Here is a 17,846-nt window from a genome sequence, read left to right as displayed (position 1 = left end):
CATGTGGGAGAAATGTTAAATAGAGCAAGAATTGTTTTGAATAAAATGCAACTGAGGTTCCCTTTAGAGTGTAAACTTCCAACTTTCAGGTTGCACATGATACTATGAACATAAGGACAAGGACATAAAAATCCAGCAGCTTATATGATATATTGCTGTCCAAATATTCAACCAACCTGAGACAGCAGGTGCTAGCTCCCTCGCAGTACAATTGGGGAGATGGATAATAGCTGAAGCAGCTTCATAGATAACCATTTCATGTTTGTTTCGCAAGCAGCTCTCAATGAAGTCAAACAGTGGACTTTCATGGCTAGAAGGAAAATAGGTCCATAATTAAACAGCTGGATTTAACAACAAAATCTACACCCTGAAATAACAGGCAGCCCTCAATCGAGGAATGTTTTTTAATTTACTAAGAAGTTAGCAACTAAAATTAACAACTCAACTATTTTAAAAAAATTCTTATCCTATCTACTGCAGAGGGTTATTTGCTTTGCAGGCATGATTTCATCATCATCATCCATCTCTCTCTCTCTCTCTCTCTCTCTCTCTCTCTCTCTCTCTCTCACTCACACACACACACACACACACACACACACTCCCATTCTCCTTGGAGTTATGTATAAATGGGATACAAACAACAAAATCAGAAAATATTTGCCTTCTACACCTTCCTCCAACATTCTTATCATTAAAATTTGCTACTCACTAATCTAATCTGCTAATTTCTTCAGTTTGGATTTTTTTTGGGGGGGAAGGCAAGGCAACGGGGTTAAGTGACTTGCCAGAGATCACACAGCTAGGTGATTATTAAAGTGTCTGAGTTCAGATTTGAACTCAGATCCTCCTGACTCCAGGGTCATTGCTCTATCTAATGTACCACTTAGCTGCCCTTTCTATCACAGTTTTACTAAAACATTTCTGCATTCTTGAGTTATGGTTTATAATTCATCACTAACAATATCGTTGTGAGTTCTATAAATCAGAAAGGAATAGTACCCTTAAAGGAAAATAAAAACATTCCAACTTCAGCTAGCTTTTACAATACTTTCTAAAATCCAAATGGAAATTGTTGCTATAAATGTAGTTTTTTTATTTTTTTAATAAGGAAAAAGAATAGAAAACAATGAAAACTTCAGTTTTGTACCTCAGATAGGACCTGAAAAAAATAAAATCCTAACTTTCTTAAAGAATGATGATTGGTAAATCAGGAAGTTTGGGGTCTTCTAGTCCTCTCCCAGTAGGTGGCAATGTGACTCTAGGTTTCTCACTTCAACTTTTTGTAGTTCTCTTGTCTAGATCAGGCAATCGGGGTAAATCTTATCTAAGTTCTCTTAAAGCTTTCAAATTCTAGTTTGTTTTGTTGGCGATCTTTAAACATCATTATTGATAACAGGTTTGCTTTAACACTCCAAGTGATTCTACTGACATAGACAGAAGCTCCCTCCACAGGTGGCGTGTTCATGGGTTGCCTCATCAAACTTTATTGTCCAAGAGCCAGATCTCTGTTGTTGAACCTCTCTGGCCTTAGCTAGGTGTCTTCAGAGAACAGATTTATACAGCTATTTCAGTGAGGCAGGAGCTATTAGCAGTGCAACTCCAATGACATAACTTTTTTTTTTGTTTTTGTTTTTTAGGTTTTTGCAAGGAAAATGGGGTTAAGTGGCTTGCCCAAGGCCACACAGCTAAGTAATTATTAAGTGTCTGAGGCCGGACTTGAACTCAGGTACTCCTGACTCCAGAGCTGCTGCTCTATACACTGCGCCACCTAGCTGCCCCTAGTTACATGGACTTATTAAAGCAACTTGAAAACTAAAACTTCAATCTGTATTGCACTCAAAAGTTGAAATCAGCTCTGGTCTGGGTAGAAGGCAACAATTTACCTTTCTTCAGTTTCTTTCAACAGGCGACTGGCAATTCGTATCAGCATACAGTAAGCAAATTGGGACTTCAATCCAGATTTCGTGAATTTATTCAACATCTTGGAAACGGCAAGACGATCATTCTTCCTAAGATGGTACAGGACTCCCAAGGCATGATACTAGGAAGAGTAACCAGAAAGAAAATATAACCTGTAGGTGGTCAGCCAGAAGCAGGTCAAAACACTGCCAAAATCATATCAAAAAAATGCTTATTTATGTGGTCATATGGATCTAGATTAATGATTCCCTGACAAAAAAGAAGTGACATAAATTTACTTTAAAGACTTCCTTTTTTTTAAAAATAAAACTCAAATCCAATCAAGACGGAAGTATGGAAATATGGCTAACAAGGAAGAACATAAGAAAGAATGAAATGGGAAAAATAACTTCCCTTGTCCTATCCTCCCTGTTCAATCTTAGCCTGCAAGTCTGCACTGAGAAAGTTTTAACGGGAAGGTCTTCAGACCTTTCATTGGAATTTTTAAGGCTAAATCAGTAGGAAAAGGTCCTTTCTAGGACAAGTTCAAGAATTCTGCTTCACTTGGATCATACATTTCTTAAAAAAGGCTTGCAAATTTGGATTTTCTGAATTGTGGGAAGAACTGCTTGTTTGGCTACATTCTACTTCATTTAGGGCTATGGTGAGAAAAGAAAATTTTTTTCTCAAAGATATGTATCACTAGCCAATTTCCTTCTCAAACAGCTTTCTTAAAAAAATACAAAAAAACCCTCTAAATATTTAACATGTCTTATATCTCTCTTGCTTCATTTCTTCTAAGTACTTTTATACTCCTTTTTCTCTGAAGCTCTACTGGGCTCATCATGAGTTACTTTTTTCTTCTGGGTTTACCCAATGCTTTTCTCTCACTTCACAGTCATTTGCAATGTTTTTGGCATTTTTTTCTGTTCGCTCATTTCTCTGAAGTCTTAAGTTTCTGTTTGGGATCTTTTGTCAAGATTCTAGTCCCTCCTGTACTTTTTTGATGGAGCAGGCAGGATCTGCTTGACCAGGAGAAACTGGCTAAGACGAGCTTCTGGATTTTGGTTCTGTCTCTGAGGTTGAACATAGGTTTTGCCTTTGGCTTCCACCTTGGCTCTTTGCACTTGCATAAATCTGGATTCAGAGTTGATTCTATCCTTTCTGTGTCCAACACAATGTTATTAGTTGTGCTATAAGCAGGCTTCCTGTAAGAACACTGGGCCTTGCGACTCTCAGATGTGCTGTATCACCTGGGCACTGGCCAAAGCATCTGCCTCCTGGCCTCACCCTATCTCCTGCTGTGAGATCAGTTATACACTTTGACTTCATCTCCATGGCTCATTTTCTGCTCAAAGTCTCTACAAGTCTCTGCAGTCTTTTTTGTCCAATCATGAACTGGATGAAGGGATCTTAGTTCTTCTTCAGTTGTTTCTCTTTGCTTTTATCATTGCTCCTTCTAGTGCATTTTCAGAGCATTACTGAGATGTTTATAGGAGATTCTCATTCCTAAAACATTATTTTCCCACAATTCAGAAAGCCCAAATATTTAGGGAATAATAAAATATTTTTCAAATAAGTGAGTTTCTTTACTTATTAATAGCCCAGTGTTGCTTCTTTCACTAAGAGGTAACCTATCAAGTTTCAAAAGAAATAACCATGGCCCAATTAGACCTCAAATTTATGGAGAAGTTTTGAATCAGCACAAGCAGTTTACATATGCATTTTGATAGGGCAACAATGTGGAATTATTCTAATTCCTCCAAGATCATTTCAAAATGGCACAGAATTAAGTAGTTTTCTTTAGAAGCACTATAATGATGACCAAGGACTAAGAAGTCTGGATATGGCTCTCTTACAACACCAATGCTAAATTCTTCAGAAGAAAATAGCTGATACAGAATCACACAATCTAAGAGGTAGAAAAGACCTGAGGAATGCATCAATTTTATTTCCCACCAAATACAGAAAATCCTTCTATGACATCTCTGAAAAAAAATCATTCAGTTTCTGCTTATATGACAGAGTTCAAGGGAGTGTAGCTTATATTGTGATATCAAATAAGAAATTATGGTAATGCTTACTTTAAGAATTCTCTAGAAGAATGGAGCTTTAGAACTTCTAATAATTATATATATTAAATAATTATGCCCTTAATTGTCTAGCCTTACTGGGAACAAATGAAATCATAAAAATTTACATGCTGAATATATACTACTCCCAGGATATAACCTGAAAGGACTTAATAACAAGTACCTGAACCATGATATTATCACTTGAAGCAGCTTCTTGGGCTTCATTAATCCACCGTTTGACTACATCATAGCTTATCTTCATCATGTGCTGAATACAAAAATTAAGAATTACTAAGTAATTTTTAAAAAAGAATGATTTAATACACCTCAAAATTGATACAGAACTTTCAATGGCTCAAAACAACCTGTAGTATAAAAGCATAATGGATTATACCATAAGAAATTATGACTTTGGGGTGGCTAGGTGGATAGAACAGTGGATAGAACACTGGCCTTGGAGTCAGGAGTACCTGAGTTTAAATCCGGCCTCAGACACTTAATAATTACCTAGCCATGTGGGCAAGTCACTTAACCCCATTGCCTTGCAAAATCTAATAAAAAAAAAAAAAAAAAAAAAAGATTATGACTTTGAAAAATATAGATAAGATTGGGAAGACTTCTTTTAACCATTGCCAAGTAAGCAGATCCAAGAGAACAAGATACAAAAAACCCTGAACATTGTGTAATGAGAATGACAAGGCTAACTCAAAAAGAGAGAAAAGGGGAACTTGGGGTATGAACCACCACATGGTGGTTCATGACTAGGCAGACTGAGTTAATGTGATGGTTGGTTTTGCTTTATTGCTTTTATTTCCCAGGTTGTTGTTTTTTTTGAGGGAGGGATATACTGGAAAATAGAATTAATATAAAAACTAAAAGATTTCAACAATCGAAAAAAAAATTGATCACTGGACTTTGAGAAGCATTGTCTTGGAAATTTATTTGGAAATCTTGAATTGAAGCAGACAAAAGTTGGCAATTTATGAATTGACTTCAAGTGTTCAATCTTCCAAATTTCCAGGAGACCTTCTCCATTGAAGGATTCAAGACTTAGGTCATCTCTTGATCTACATCACTCCTGTTAGTTTAATAAATGTAGGTCTCTTTTCTCTCCTCTATATCTACATTCAGTTCTTAGGGTCCCAGAGAACAGAGATGCTTGCAAAAGGGATTTTTGGGATAAGATCTGTGGCTACCTAATGATTTCATGTTTAATCCTGGTAAAATAGGGGGCGCAGGGGACACAAAAAAGTTATTTTGCTTAAAATTATCTGCTCCATATATTTCTGCAAGTGGAGATTCATTTCAGTGACAAGCTTCTTTCTAAGGAGATAAAATAACTCCAGAAATATTAGGCTTATATGTCCAGTGTCAACTGCCTTGATAAGCTAAACTGTACTTTCCCAGTGAATAAGAGTTTGAAATGGGGAAAGAGTAGAGTGATTTTTAAAGCACAATTTATTCTCAGGGGGTATAGGGCTGCCTGAATGTGAGGGATTTTGGATTGTACAAGGGCAATATGATGATACTGGGTATTTAAGGACATGAGGTGGAATATGTATACAGAGAAGGAAAAGGAAAAAGAAGATATAAGGGCTCATTGTGAGGAAAAAGGACAAGAGTGAAAACTTAACTCTTAGATGGCCCTCACTTCTTCATTTCTTCCTTTTCCATATTTAGTATAGATTCCCTGCTTATTTTCCTAACCTACAGATAATACATTAATTGTTCAATTCCTTTTTGTATAACAGAGTGCTTGGAAAAAAACAAAAATTCTTTGATCAAAAGAGAGAATCCTAAGGACACCTTTTTTCAATAACTAGAAACTGTGCCTTAAATAATAAGCATACGGTTATTTCTCTACTTACTAAAGAAGACACCAGTGCTGAACTGGACACACTTGGGACTTTATCCACAATGGCTTGCTTCATGTATCTTTCAATAGCCTGCAACATTGTCCCCTAATGAAATTTGGAAAAAGTAAACACAATATTCAGTTTTGAAGCAAAACTTCATCTAAAAGACAATTATAAACATACACACACACACACGTACACAAAGTAATAATAGGACATGTTTTAGTTCAAATCTAAGGGATTATTCTCTAAAAACTGAAACCAACAATGGACAAGTTAACTCAGAGCAATCAGTTTCTTCTCACTACAAATGTTCAAGTAGATATTGTATAGAAGATGCCTAAATTGGATAAGAAGATGGTCTCTAAGGCTTCTTCCACCTTTAATTTTCTGAAATTTATCTAATTCAAAAAGGGTTTTTAGAAGTTCATATAATTTGAGCATCTGAAATAGATTCAAAGCAGAAAGTAAGAGAAGGGAAAGAAGAGATCCTCTGAATACAATAGCTATTTCCAAAGTCCCGTGCCGTGTTCACAAGTCATGCACTTTATGCTAGGCTCTCCCTTACAGCACCATACTCAATCTTATTTAAAATATAATTATTAACACTTTGTGTCATCTTATTTCCCATATTTCTAGAATAAGATAAGGCAATGGGGTTTGAGGGATTGATGTGAAGTTAAGAGAAGTAATATTTGATAGTCTAACAAATGGGAAGAATCAGAAAAAAATAAACAGCAAATTTCTGTACTATTGATAGATTATGACATTTCAATGAGCATTTATGATATCCACAAGTTGAAAAGATTAAATTATGCTCAGTATCTTGTTTAAGACAAAGGGATTTATAAAAACATTTTAGAAAGATTTGAAACCAAAATGATTTTTAAAAAAGATTTGATGTCTAGAGTTCTAATTAAATATAAAATTATTTTACATGAAATGTCCCATTCCTTCAATTGATATGTTACCATAGACCACATAATCATGTTTCCTCAACAACAAATCCTCTTAAAGTTCATTTGAGTCAAAGTTAGCCTGGACACAGAATGAACAGGGGAAAATTCTAGATGCAGTGAGTGAAAGACTATTCTTCTGGAGTTGAAAAGAAATTAGTCCTGCTATGACCATGGCCATATGTGGTCTCTGTGACACTATACAGAGGAGGAAGCAGAGGAGGAAGACTTGTATGAACTAATGCAGAGCAAAATGAATATTAGAATTCAAATTTTTTATTATATCTTATTTATAGTATCTTATTTTTTCCAATTACACGTAAAGAGTTTTCAACATTTTTATAAAATTTTCTCTTTCTTCCCCCTTCTCCAAGACAGCCAATAATCTGATATAGTTTATACAAGCACAATCATATTAAACTTATTTCCATATTAGTCATATTGTGAAAGAAAATAAGAACAAAAGAAGAATCAGAACCCAAAAAAGGGAAAAAACATGAAGAACATGTTTACTTACTGGGAACAAATGAAATCACAAAAATTTACAAATAGTATGTTTTTATCTATATTCAGACTCCAAAGTTCTTTCTCTGGAGATGGATGGCCTTTTCCATCACTAGTCTTTCAGAAATGTCTTTGATTACTTTATTGCTAGTTGATCATTACACAATGTTGCTAATTACTTTGTACAATGTTCTCCAGGTTTTGCTCACTTCACTCAACATCAGTTCATGCAAGTATCAAAATAATTTATAAGATGATTACAATAATGTAAAGAAAAATAACTGAAAAATTACAGAACAATATTTATGACATCAGAAGTCAAAGATGTCAAATATGCTAGGCAGAGCTGTTCACAGAGAGGTGATAAACTAGAGATGGAATATGAACCATCCATTTTTTAGACATGGATAATGTTCTGAAGGTATCAAAATGGTATCAAACAAACATTAAAAATACACAGAAAAAAGAGAAAGTTCAGAAGGTGAGAAATTAGGCAATCTTGTTACTTCTCTATTAAAACTAACATATTTAAAAAACCATGTAAGAGAAGAAGTTCATGGTTTTCATGTACAATCTTTTTTTTTTGATCTTTGGATGCTGAAATGTTAATATTTATTGATAAATTCACAATAAAAATTTTCAATTTTTAAACAAATTGGGAGTAATAGAGTATTGCAATCTCTATATTTTGGGGGGGAGATGATAGGTAAGTGCAATATATAGAGAGCATTTATCCCTATTCTAGCTTTGAAAAGAAGGTTTCTATCAAGTTGTTTTTTTTTTTTTTTTAGGTTTTTGTAAGGCAAACTGGGTTAAGTGGCTTGCCCAAGGCCACACAGCTAGGTAATTATCAAGTGTCTGAGGCCAGATTTGAACTCCGGTACTCCTGACTCCAGGGCCGATGCTTTATCCACTACACCACCTAGCTGCCCAAGATGATTATTCTTGTATGAATCTCTCCAATGACTTGCAAGGGATAACATTTCCTACTTATGGACTGTATTTTTTCTATATACTGCCAGGTAGGCACAGGGTATATATGCTGAACACAAATTTGCTGAATTCAAATTACATAATTTTTTTTTAGTATAGGAAGAAACATATTTTCAAAGAGAAACTATCTGGTTAATGTTCAAGTGCCACAATCCATGTCGGGAAAACTTACTGTCTGGTAGAAGGATGAGTTTTATAAAAGATGGAAAAGTCATAAACCCAAAGCTAAATAAATAGGAGATTGGTCTGTCCATTAAAGCCAAAATTCAAAATTGCTAAAAAAATTCTATGGTATTTTTTAAATGACAAGTAGTTATTCTTTAATTACTGTATTCAATTTGAAAGTTCTAGTTCTATCCTTTCTATAAAAAAGAAAAGCTAATATTGAAACCTAGGTAAATAATAGCAGCAACAATCAAGCTGATAGATTACAGAACTTAAATTTTTTGTTGTTATTGTTCAGTCTTCAATCATGTATGACTCTTTATGATACCATTTGGGGTTTTGTTGGCAGAGAAACAAGAGTGGCTTACCATTTCCTTTTCTGGTTCCTTTTATAGAGGAGGAAATTGAGTAAACAGTGACTCTCAGGGTCACACAGCTCGTTAAATGTTTGAGGCCAGATTTGAATTTAGGAAGATGAATCTTCCTAACTCAAGGCCTGGCATTTTATCTACTGTACCATCTAACTGCCCAGATCTATATTTATCTGAACCTTATTCCTCCTTGCACTTCAAGCCAATTCAGTATTATGTTAGTAGTATATTATGATCTCATTCCAACTTGAACAATTGAGATGATAAGCCAATGCCATATTGATTCAAATATAGGCCATACTAGCCAAATTAGATCATTAGCTGCTTCTCAGTCTCCTCCAAACCATTTTTCTACAAATCTGCATGAACTGAGTGCAGTCAATTATGAATGTTATTTTTCAGTATATACCTCTCTATATTTTTTTCCTTTCAAGGTAAGAAATATGGTCTATAGTTAGTAGATCAATACAGTTAAAGTCAGGGTAAACAGAAAGTATGAGTTTTTTAAAACAGAGACAAACAAGTGATATTATAAGCACTTGTCCTTTTTGTATATATATGCAAATATGCATATATGTAGATATGCTGTATAAATATATATGTACAAACTATTGACCATCAAAATCAAATCTATTTCTTCTTAAGGAAGCATCTTCTTTTCAGCATAGAGTCCTGCAAAAGTTACATATTGCCTTCAGAGAATCAAATAGAGATACAGCATTTCCTATGATACCACATAAATAGAACTTACATCAGTAATTCTACAGAGGGCCCTGATGGCTGGACCTCGATACACATCCTCCTTTCCAGTCATGTCTTTGGTCAGACTAGAGAAATTGAAATAGTTGTTAATATGTTATTAATCACAATAATATGCATTCTTCCAAAGACTTCTACTTGGCTAGCTTTCAGTGATATGCCCCACTTTCAGTTAAATATGAAAAAGAAATTAGGACAAACATTTAAAACAACAGGCCATGGAAAACAGTATTCCTAATAAAAACAGAGAACACTAGGTTAACATTTTTTTTAGGCTCCCCAAACTAATACAAATCTGTCAACTCTGCTATACTCCTTAAGATAATATCCTAGGTCTCTATTATGAATCTTCAGTCTTTCTAGCATCCAACCCTGTAATCTGGAGCTTCCATCCACTACTTTTCTCAAGTTATAGTCTTTTCTCAATCCTTATTCTTCTTAACCTTTCTTCTGCATAATACTGTTATAGATTCATTCTCCTCCCTTGGTTTCTGTGCAATTTCTCTCTCATGATTCTTCTGCTCCCTCCTGTTCTCTTTCACTGGGGAATCCTCTTCCGCCTCTTACTGCTCTCCAGGTCTGGTTATTCCTTTAAGCCTTTATCATTTGTCTACTTCTCTCTACTCTAGCCCTTAATCTCGTTAATTCCATGACTTTAATTAGTTCCTCTAACAGCTAGCTCTGGATGTTAAGCACCAATCTCCCCTTCACACCACTTCTGATTTATTCATTTTTAATCCCCCAAGTCACATGCAAAAATAAGTTTCAACATTTACTTCTAAAATCTTGAATTCCAAATTTCCTCCTTTCCTCTAACTACACTCCCCCTCATTGAGAAAGTAAATTATTTGGTGTAGGTTAAAAATGTGTAGCCATGAAAAACATTACTACAATAGTCATGTTGTAAAAATAAACACTTCCTCCCCAAAAAGAGAAACCTCAAGAAAATTAAAGTGAAAATTAAATATGCTTCAGTCTGGATTCAGACACCATCATCTCTATCTTTGGGATGGATAGCATTCTTTATCATGAGTCCTTTAGAGTTCTCTAGGGTCACAGCATTGCTGAGATTTGTTTTGATCATGCTTATTTGTTACAAAGATCTTTTCCCCCCATTCTATCCTACTCTTTGTTGATAGTAGGGAGGGGGGAAGGAGAATAAGCAAAATGATATGGAAAAGAAAGAGTCATTCAAACATTTTCTAAAATGCACAGATATGAGTTGGAGCCTCTGAGATCCCTTGCATTTCTGGTCTACTATAATAAGTAAAACTTATTATACTTCTAATAGTATATAATCCCCACCTGTGGTCTTCACTTTAACATACCTGCTTGTGACAATAATCACATCTTCAGAGATGTTGGCCATTTCTTTGATGGTGAGGTAGCACATCCTTCTCAATGTTTGCTGCAGAAAATCATTTATAAAAGGCAACATGTTAAAGTTCTACTGGGGATTTGTTCAAGTGATTTTCAATCATGTCCTCAAGACAAAAGTTCCTGGGTGTTTGTATGATAGAAAACAAAAGGTTCTAAGTCAGAACAATCCTAAATATCACCTCTGAAAATCAAACAAATTCTGTGCCAGCATAGCACTCATCATCTGGAAGAATGCTGAAAAACTCAATTCTTTATCTAGATATTTCTAAGAATTACAAAAATATGGACATCCCCCCCTTCTCTCCTCCACCCCCTATCCAGGAAATCTATTAAACTAGAATTGCTACAAATGAAGAGGTCCAGAGTGATTAAAAGACAGGTGAAACCTAAAGTATAGAGGGTTTTGAAATTAAGATGACACAGATTTAACTCCATTACGGTAAAAGAATAAAAACAATATACTAAGGATGCCACAACTAAACAGAAGCTATTCCACCACCACCCCTTATAATTTAAATTAAACACTAAGAAAACCGTAAGAAAAATTTTCCAAATTAGTTCTCACTGAGTCTTCATTTTAGATCTACTACTGTGGGCAGGAAAAAGAAGCCTAAATTTCTCTAGCCTGACCATTCTTCTGCAACAGGCAGGCTTTGCTTTTTGGTCCATTATACTTACTTGAGGCTCTGAAAGAAAATATGGGAGAGAAATATTAGTCTGACTACCAAAGAGTTGTGTTGGCCTTATTGCTATATGCCTGTGAAACCTGGACAGTCTACCATGTCAGGAAACTGAATCGCTTCCATTTAAATTACCTTAGGAAGATTCTGAAGCTCACCTGGCAGGAGAAGATACCAGACATTGAGGTCCTTTCGCTAGCTAAACTGCCTAGCACTTCAACATTACTAATGAAAGTGCAACCATGATGGGCTGCATATATTGTTAGAATGTCAGATATACACTTGCCAAAAAAACTACTTTATGGAGAATTCACACAGGGCAAGCGTTCACCAGGGGATAAGAAGAAGTTATACCCTGAAGGTCTCATTGAAGAACTTTAGAATTGATTGTACAGCTTGGGAGACACTGGCACAGTACTGCCTAGCATGGAGTGCCCTAGTCAGGGATGGTGCTGCACTCTAGGAAGAAGGCAGAATTGAAGCAGCTCAAAAGAAACCCCAGGAGTTCACATGGACTATTTGGGCCCACCCTGTAGTAGAGCATTCTGAGCTTGTATTGGTCTGGTCAGCCATAGTAGGATACATTGTAATTTGTTTCAAATATAGTGATGTCATTTGGTCTTCTTCGATAACGAAGGACAAGATTACCTACCAACTTGTATTTCAATCTCTAACCCTGCTCATTGCCTTTGACATTTAGTGTAGCTGTACCTGCATGTCCTAGCACTCACCACCATCACTAAGCTGGCTTTTGACACTATTGATGACAGCTTGCTACAGCAACAGTGAAGCCATCCTATTACAAGGAAAGGAATCCCACTATAACATAACCAATAACATTCACCCAGTCTCTGCCTGAAGGCTTCTCAAGACAAGGGACTTGTCACCTTTCAATGTAGCCCATCCCTTTTTGAAGCAGTTCTAGCTATTAAGAAAGCTATTCTTAACATCAAGAAAACATCTGCCCCTTGGACCAAACAGAATAAACTTCATCTGTCTTTCTTGCTTACACCATCTGGACTGCTCCCCAAGTTATCAATGTTTTTCTTAAACTATATTCATCAGAACAGAACACTATATTCCAGATGAAGTCTAATGAAGGCAGAATTATAGAGACTATGACCTCCTTATCTCTAGAAGCTCTTGTGCAACCCAAGATCACATTAACTTATTAGCTTTAGGGGATGCAATATCACAATGATGACTTACATAGAACTGGTAGCACACAGTTTCCTACAAATCTTTTGGGCAAAATGCTGGTTAGCCATGCCTCCCCCAGCCTGTACTTGCAAAGTTGATTTCTTAACCCAATATTTATTTTTCCCATATTGAATTATTAGATTTAGCCTAAGAACTTTTTGGATCTTATCTCTGTTGCTATCCCTTCCTGACTTGGAATCATCTGCAATTTTTATAAGCATGTCCTCTATGTCTTTATCCAAGTAATTGATTAAAAACATTCAATAGAACAGGGCCAAGAATAGATCCTTCCACTGGAGATCTCTTACCACTTGCCACAACCATTCTCTAAGTCTAGCCATTCAACCAGTTCTAAATTTATCTATGCTATTGTCAAGTCAAGAGTGACAAATGAAGCAAAATCAACAGGGGCAAGTAAAACATCAAAATGAAGGACTAAGCTAGACAATGTGGTCAGAGGAGGAAACTATCTGTTTCCTACCAGAATTATTATACATTTGAATTAATCCTTGTCTCCTGGAATATGAATAAAAATATAAGTGGAGACATCCTGTTAAAATATTAAAATAATTTTGAACAAAATAATTTTGTTTAATTATTTTATTATTAAACAAGCCCCGTAAAAAAAATGGGTTTTCCCTCCCTTAATTATATTGGCTAACACAATGGAGGTAGTTGACTAAACAATCCACAAAGTATTCAGACTTAAGGTATGTTTCATAAGCACAATTATATTATGAAAAAAAGTTATTGAACAAGAGTAAATTTTTTATCTGAAATGTCAATCATATATACATACTATTAAAAACCTATGATATGGTTATATGGAAAATGTTTTCTAAACTGAACTCAACCTTTAAGTCATTTAAAAAGCATTTTAGGGGCAGCTAGGTGGTGCAGTGGATATAGCCCTGGCCCTGGAGCCTACAGGACCTGAGTTCAAATCTGACCTTGGACACTTAATAATTACCTAGTTGTGTGACCTTAGGCAAGTCATTTAACCCTACTGCCTTGCAAAAACCAAAAAATAAATATGATTTTTTTTAAAAAGGCATTTTAAAGCTCACACAAACGTGAAGCACCACAAATCGTAGACAAAGGTTAATTATATCTGTGGAAATCACTAATCCATTTACTATCAATGTAAATAGAAAAAACAAATTTAGCTTAAAGACTTACATCATTAGACTGGAACAATCGAGTCATTGCAAAGAAGGCTTCTGTGGCTTCAGTTGTTCCAAAATGTTCACCCTAACCAAAATAAAAGTCAATTTAAAAAATCTGTCAAACTAATTGGGCATTTTTCTTCTAAAAGTTATATTACTTTACAAGCTCTTTAGAGCTTATACATCATTTATGTAAATTCTTTTTTCTATAATCCTATTTTTAAAATGTCAAATTTTCTCCTTTTCAAGTATGTAATAGCAAAGAGAGTTCTTTTCCACATTTATTTATTTGAAAAATATTAGTATTGCCAACCATGCAACTCAATTTTAGAACAACAATTGCAACTCTTTGTGCAGAAGCTCTACTTTTCTTCATTTTTCTAAAACCTTGAGCTAATCTGGATGGTGAGGTTTAGAACAAAGTAAAGCATATTAGCAAATGGGGGGGAGAGAGTACAATGTAATTTATTCTGCCTTCTTCCTTACTAGGAATCCCAGTAAATCACAGAGAATAGAACATGGTGGGGATAATCCAACTTGGAAGACCTACCAAGAGAAGGAAAAACTAATGAGTGGACCTCTGTTCTAGAAGGTGTAGCTTACTTAATAAACATATTTGCTAAGATTAAAAATACAACAAATCTGGGATCAATAAGAACTCTCACTCTCTCAGGAATTTAACTTTTTTTTTTTTTTATCAAATTATTGATCCAAAACAGCTCTGGCTCATTCACCCTTTAGAATTCAGGTTTCCCATAAAAATCTAACTACTACTCAAAATATATTTCAAGAATAAAGAAAGAAAATTAAATTAAATTAAATACCCATGGTAAAAGGCATTAAATGAAATGTAATATAAATTTACGATATTTAACTGAAATGTAATTTATTTTTAAGGGAGGATATCTACCATTTGTAAAAGCTTACATATTCTTTTATTTTATTGAATACCCTCAGGGCACATGAATTTTTAATAGAAATTTATGAATCATTTCCTGATTAACCTCTGAAAACATATGGAAAAGTAAATTTGGGTACAGTGTTTTAAAGTATAACTGCATAAACAATAAACTAGCAAAAACTAGTCTTATGGTTCCTGTTCCTCCTTTTAATCATCTACAGGTATGTGAGAACAACATGAACTGGACCATCTGGATAGCTAATAAAAATGCCTTTTGATCAAAACTCAAAATTTACCATCATCATGGGCAGAGAGTTACAAATGTGCATTTTTAAAAAAATTAAAGAGACTTTGCCTTCCATTAAAACTTTTTAACGTACTTTCTATACATCATATTACTGACCTACCATAGAGTATAGATTTTTAGCTTGTTCTTTTTTTTAATGTTGGTAATAGGTTTGTAGTTATTCATACTTTGCTACAACTAATGACACAAATTTTTGAAATAGTTGACCAGAATGCTTGGTCCAGAGAGAGTAAAGAAAAACTACTCCTATGAAATTAAATTGGTAACCTCAGTCTTACTAACAAGTGATTTTAACTATCACAATGGCCACTGATAATGACTGAGAGTGAGATTTACTAAGGTTCTCTAGACCCCCAATAGTTGAGATAGAAATTTCCCAGCATTTGGAAAATTAAACGATAGAGCATAACATATATATTATCTAATCTACAAGAAGGCTAGTAAATCCATCAGTTGTCTAGCTTGGGGTTTGTTTTTTAAAATATATTTTGAAAGGAACATAAAAAGCTTTGTATAAATACAGTCAAAATATTTCAACAATGAATTACTTTTTAATTTCAAACCAAAAAATATTTCATTGTCTAACCTATAAGACTTAGCAGTATATTCAAGCTCATTAAAGTCAGACTGTTTAGTTTTAGTCTGTGTCACCAGGGCTGCTACAGAGTTACGCTTAATAAATATTTGATAAGGGATAAGTAGGTGGTTCAGTAGGATCTGAGTTCAAATCTGACCTCAGACACTTAATAACCTAGCTGTGTGACCTTGGGCAAGTCACTTAACCCCTTTGCCTTTCCAACACCCCCCCAATAAATAAATACTCGATAAGCTGATTTGAGGGCAACACCAAAAAGGTGTATAATATGGCTCTCCCTCAATGACTTTTCAGTCTTGTTATTAAATTAAAATAACTTTTTTAGATTAAAAAAAGGGGGTGGCTAGGTGGTGCAGTGGCCCTGGAGTCAGGAGTACCTGAGTTCAAATCTAGCCTCAGACACTTAATAATTACTTAGCTGTGACCCCATTTGCCTTGCAAAAACTTAAAAAAAAAAAACTGACTTCAAAAACAGCTTTTTAATAATATAAAAGACTTTTTTTCCCTGAAAGTACTTAACCTTTCTAAGCTTCATTTACCTGGTTCAGCAAATAAAGGATCTTGGTCAGAATATGTAGGCATCGTCTTGGATTGATAGGAGTCTCGTTGAAGATGCGAGCCTGTGGGAACAATAAACATCTTTTCCTTCTCAATCACAACTCCCAATAGATTGTCTTCAACAAAATAAGAAATGTTAAACTCTTCAAGTCATAAAGTCAATATAAGTTAAAGGAAGCATTTAAATTGTTAGAAAAAACTAAGAAATATTTCCATGTTATCCTTTTCTACTTTGGTTTAATAAATCTTTGGGTAAGAATTACAATATTCAGGTACCTCAAAAATCTGGTACTTAACATTTATAAATATGGTCAGTAGCTTCATCCAAAATACCTGTTTGGCATCTGATATAGTGCCAACATTTTTATTCCATCATAACATTATTTATCTTCTAATATCCCATGTCAAAAAAAACAGCACTGTTCCTTTTTCCTTTAGGCTGTATCATTTTGTGTCATGCACTCCCTTAAGGTATCTCATGAACTTCTTTCATTCAGCTGTATGAAACTATTTTTCATTCATGATGGCTAAAACACAAAATCTGAAGGTTACCTCCTCTGGGGAAAAGAAACCAAAAAAAAACGACACTAATAAGTCCTACCTCTTGTAAAACAGCACTCTTCTCCAGATGCTGAAAAGGGTTAGAGCCACTACCTAAATAAGTAAACAAAATAGCGTTGATCACCGAGTCAATTCATTTGCCAACAACTGAGCGCCACCAGAGACAGAAGTGGGGTAAAGCCTAAGGGGCCGGCGCGTGGCCGGCACCACGCCAGGCGCCGCTGGGCTGGTGAAGTGACCTTGGCAGTGCCCCCGGCCCCGCGGGCGCATCTCGTGGCTAGTCAGGCGGGAGGCGGTCACGGTGTCCAGGCCGGCGGGCCTCGGAGGGGGTGAGTGAGAGGGGCCCCGGGGGGCCGGGCGCGGGCGCCCAGGCCCGGGCCGCAGGTTCCTGGGGGGCCTTCCCGGGCCCGGGGGGGGCTCTGCGCCCCGGCGGTTGGGGCCGCGGCCGCGGGCACGCGCACGCTCCTCCATGGCCGCAGCCCCGGCCCAGCTCGGCGCGGCGCGGCCGGACGTGGGTCTGGGGGCGCCCCCCCGCTCCTGCCTCGGGCGTGTGCCAGCTCCCCCCGCCCCCTCCCCGCCGCGCTCCCCTCCCCCCTGCTCACTTCGACCGCCTCCGGCCATGGCCCCGCCTCCTCTCCGCCACCAACCCCCGGGGCCGAAGGGGAAGGGCGGCGAGGGGCGGCGCGGCGGGAGCATGCGCCCCGGGGCACCGAAGGGCGGGGCTGCGGGAGGGGCTCCGGCGCGCGCCGGGGGGAGGAGGGACGGAGGCGCCCCCGGGCCCCCCGCGTGTACCAGACTCTTCGTCCTTCTTGTCGAATTTTTTAATCATCTCCCGCGACAGCCGAGCCCCGGGCCGACCGGAACCGTCCGAGCCGCCGCCGCCGCCGCCGCCGCCGCCGCCGCCGCCGCCGCCGCCGCCG

The 17,846-nt window shown here is 36.7% G+C and overlaps 1 protein-coding gene and 1 long non-coding RNA gene across 4 annotated transcripts in view; one reads left to right on the top strand and one right to left on the bottom strand.

The window, feature by feature from the left end:
• The window catches only part of COPG2 (COPI coat complex subunit gamma 2), a 36,442-nt gene extending 18,596 nt beyond the window's left edge, over window positions 1–17,846 (bottom strand). Inside the window, exons 1-10 of one of the 2 annotated variants that reach the window (XM_074193684.1) lie at window positions 17,719–17,846; window positions 16,967–17,019; window positions 16,347–16,427; window positions 14,018–14,089; window positions 10,907–10,986; window positions 9,571–9,646; window positions 5,843–5,935; window positions 4,156–4,242; window positions 1,884–2,041; window positions 177–310 (exon numbers count right to left, since the gene is read on the bottom strand). In XM_074193684.1, the coding sequence (XP_074049785.1) occupies window positions 177–310; window positions 1,884–2,041; window positions 4,156–4,242; window positions 5,843–5,935; window positions 9,571–9,646; window positions 10,907–10,986; window positions 14,018–14,089; window positions 16,347–16,427; window positions 16,967–17,019; window positions 17,719–17,755 (871 nt within the window). In that variant the 5' untranslated portion in view covers window positions 17,756–17,846. Of the gene's footprint in view, window positions 1–176; window positions 311–1,883; window positions 2,042–4,155; window positions 4,243–5,842; window positions 5,936–9,570; window positions 9,647–10,906; window positions 10,987–14,017; window positions 14,090–16,346; window positions 16,428–16,966; window positions 17,020–17,528; window positions 17,675–17,718 lie in introns of those variants that run through there. The other variant, XM_074193683.1, reaches the window with a different exon arrangement.
• LOC141492936 (uncharacterized) overlaps window positions 17,167–17,846 on the top strand; it is an 80,931-nt gene continuing 80,251 nt past the window's right edge. For both annotated transcript variants that reach the window (XR_012470081.1, XR_012470082.1), the window contains exon 1: window positions 17,167–17,255. This is a non-coding gene — a long non-coding RNA (uncharacterized LOC141492936). The remainder of the gene's footprint in view (window positions 17,256–17,846) is intronic.

Source organism: Macrotis lagotis, chromosome 7 (assembly GCF_037893015.1).
Source record: "Macrotis lagotis isolate mMagLag1 chromosome 7, bilby.v1.9.chrom.fasta, whole genome shotgun sequence".
Classification (NCBI taxonomy): Eukaryota; Metazoa; Chordata; class Mammalia; order Peramelemorphia; family Peramelidae; genus Macrotis; species Macrotis lagotis.
This window is presented reverse-complemented; position numbering and strand designations above follow the sequence as displayed.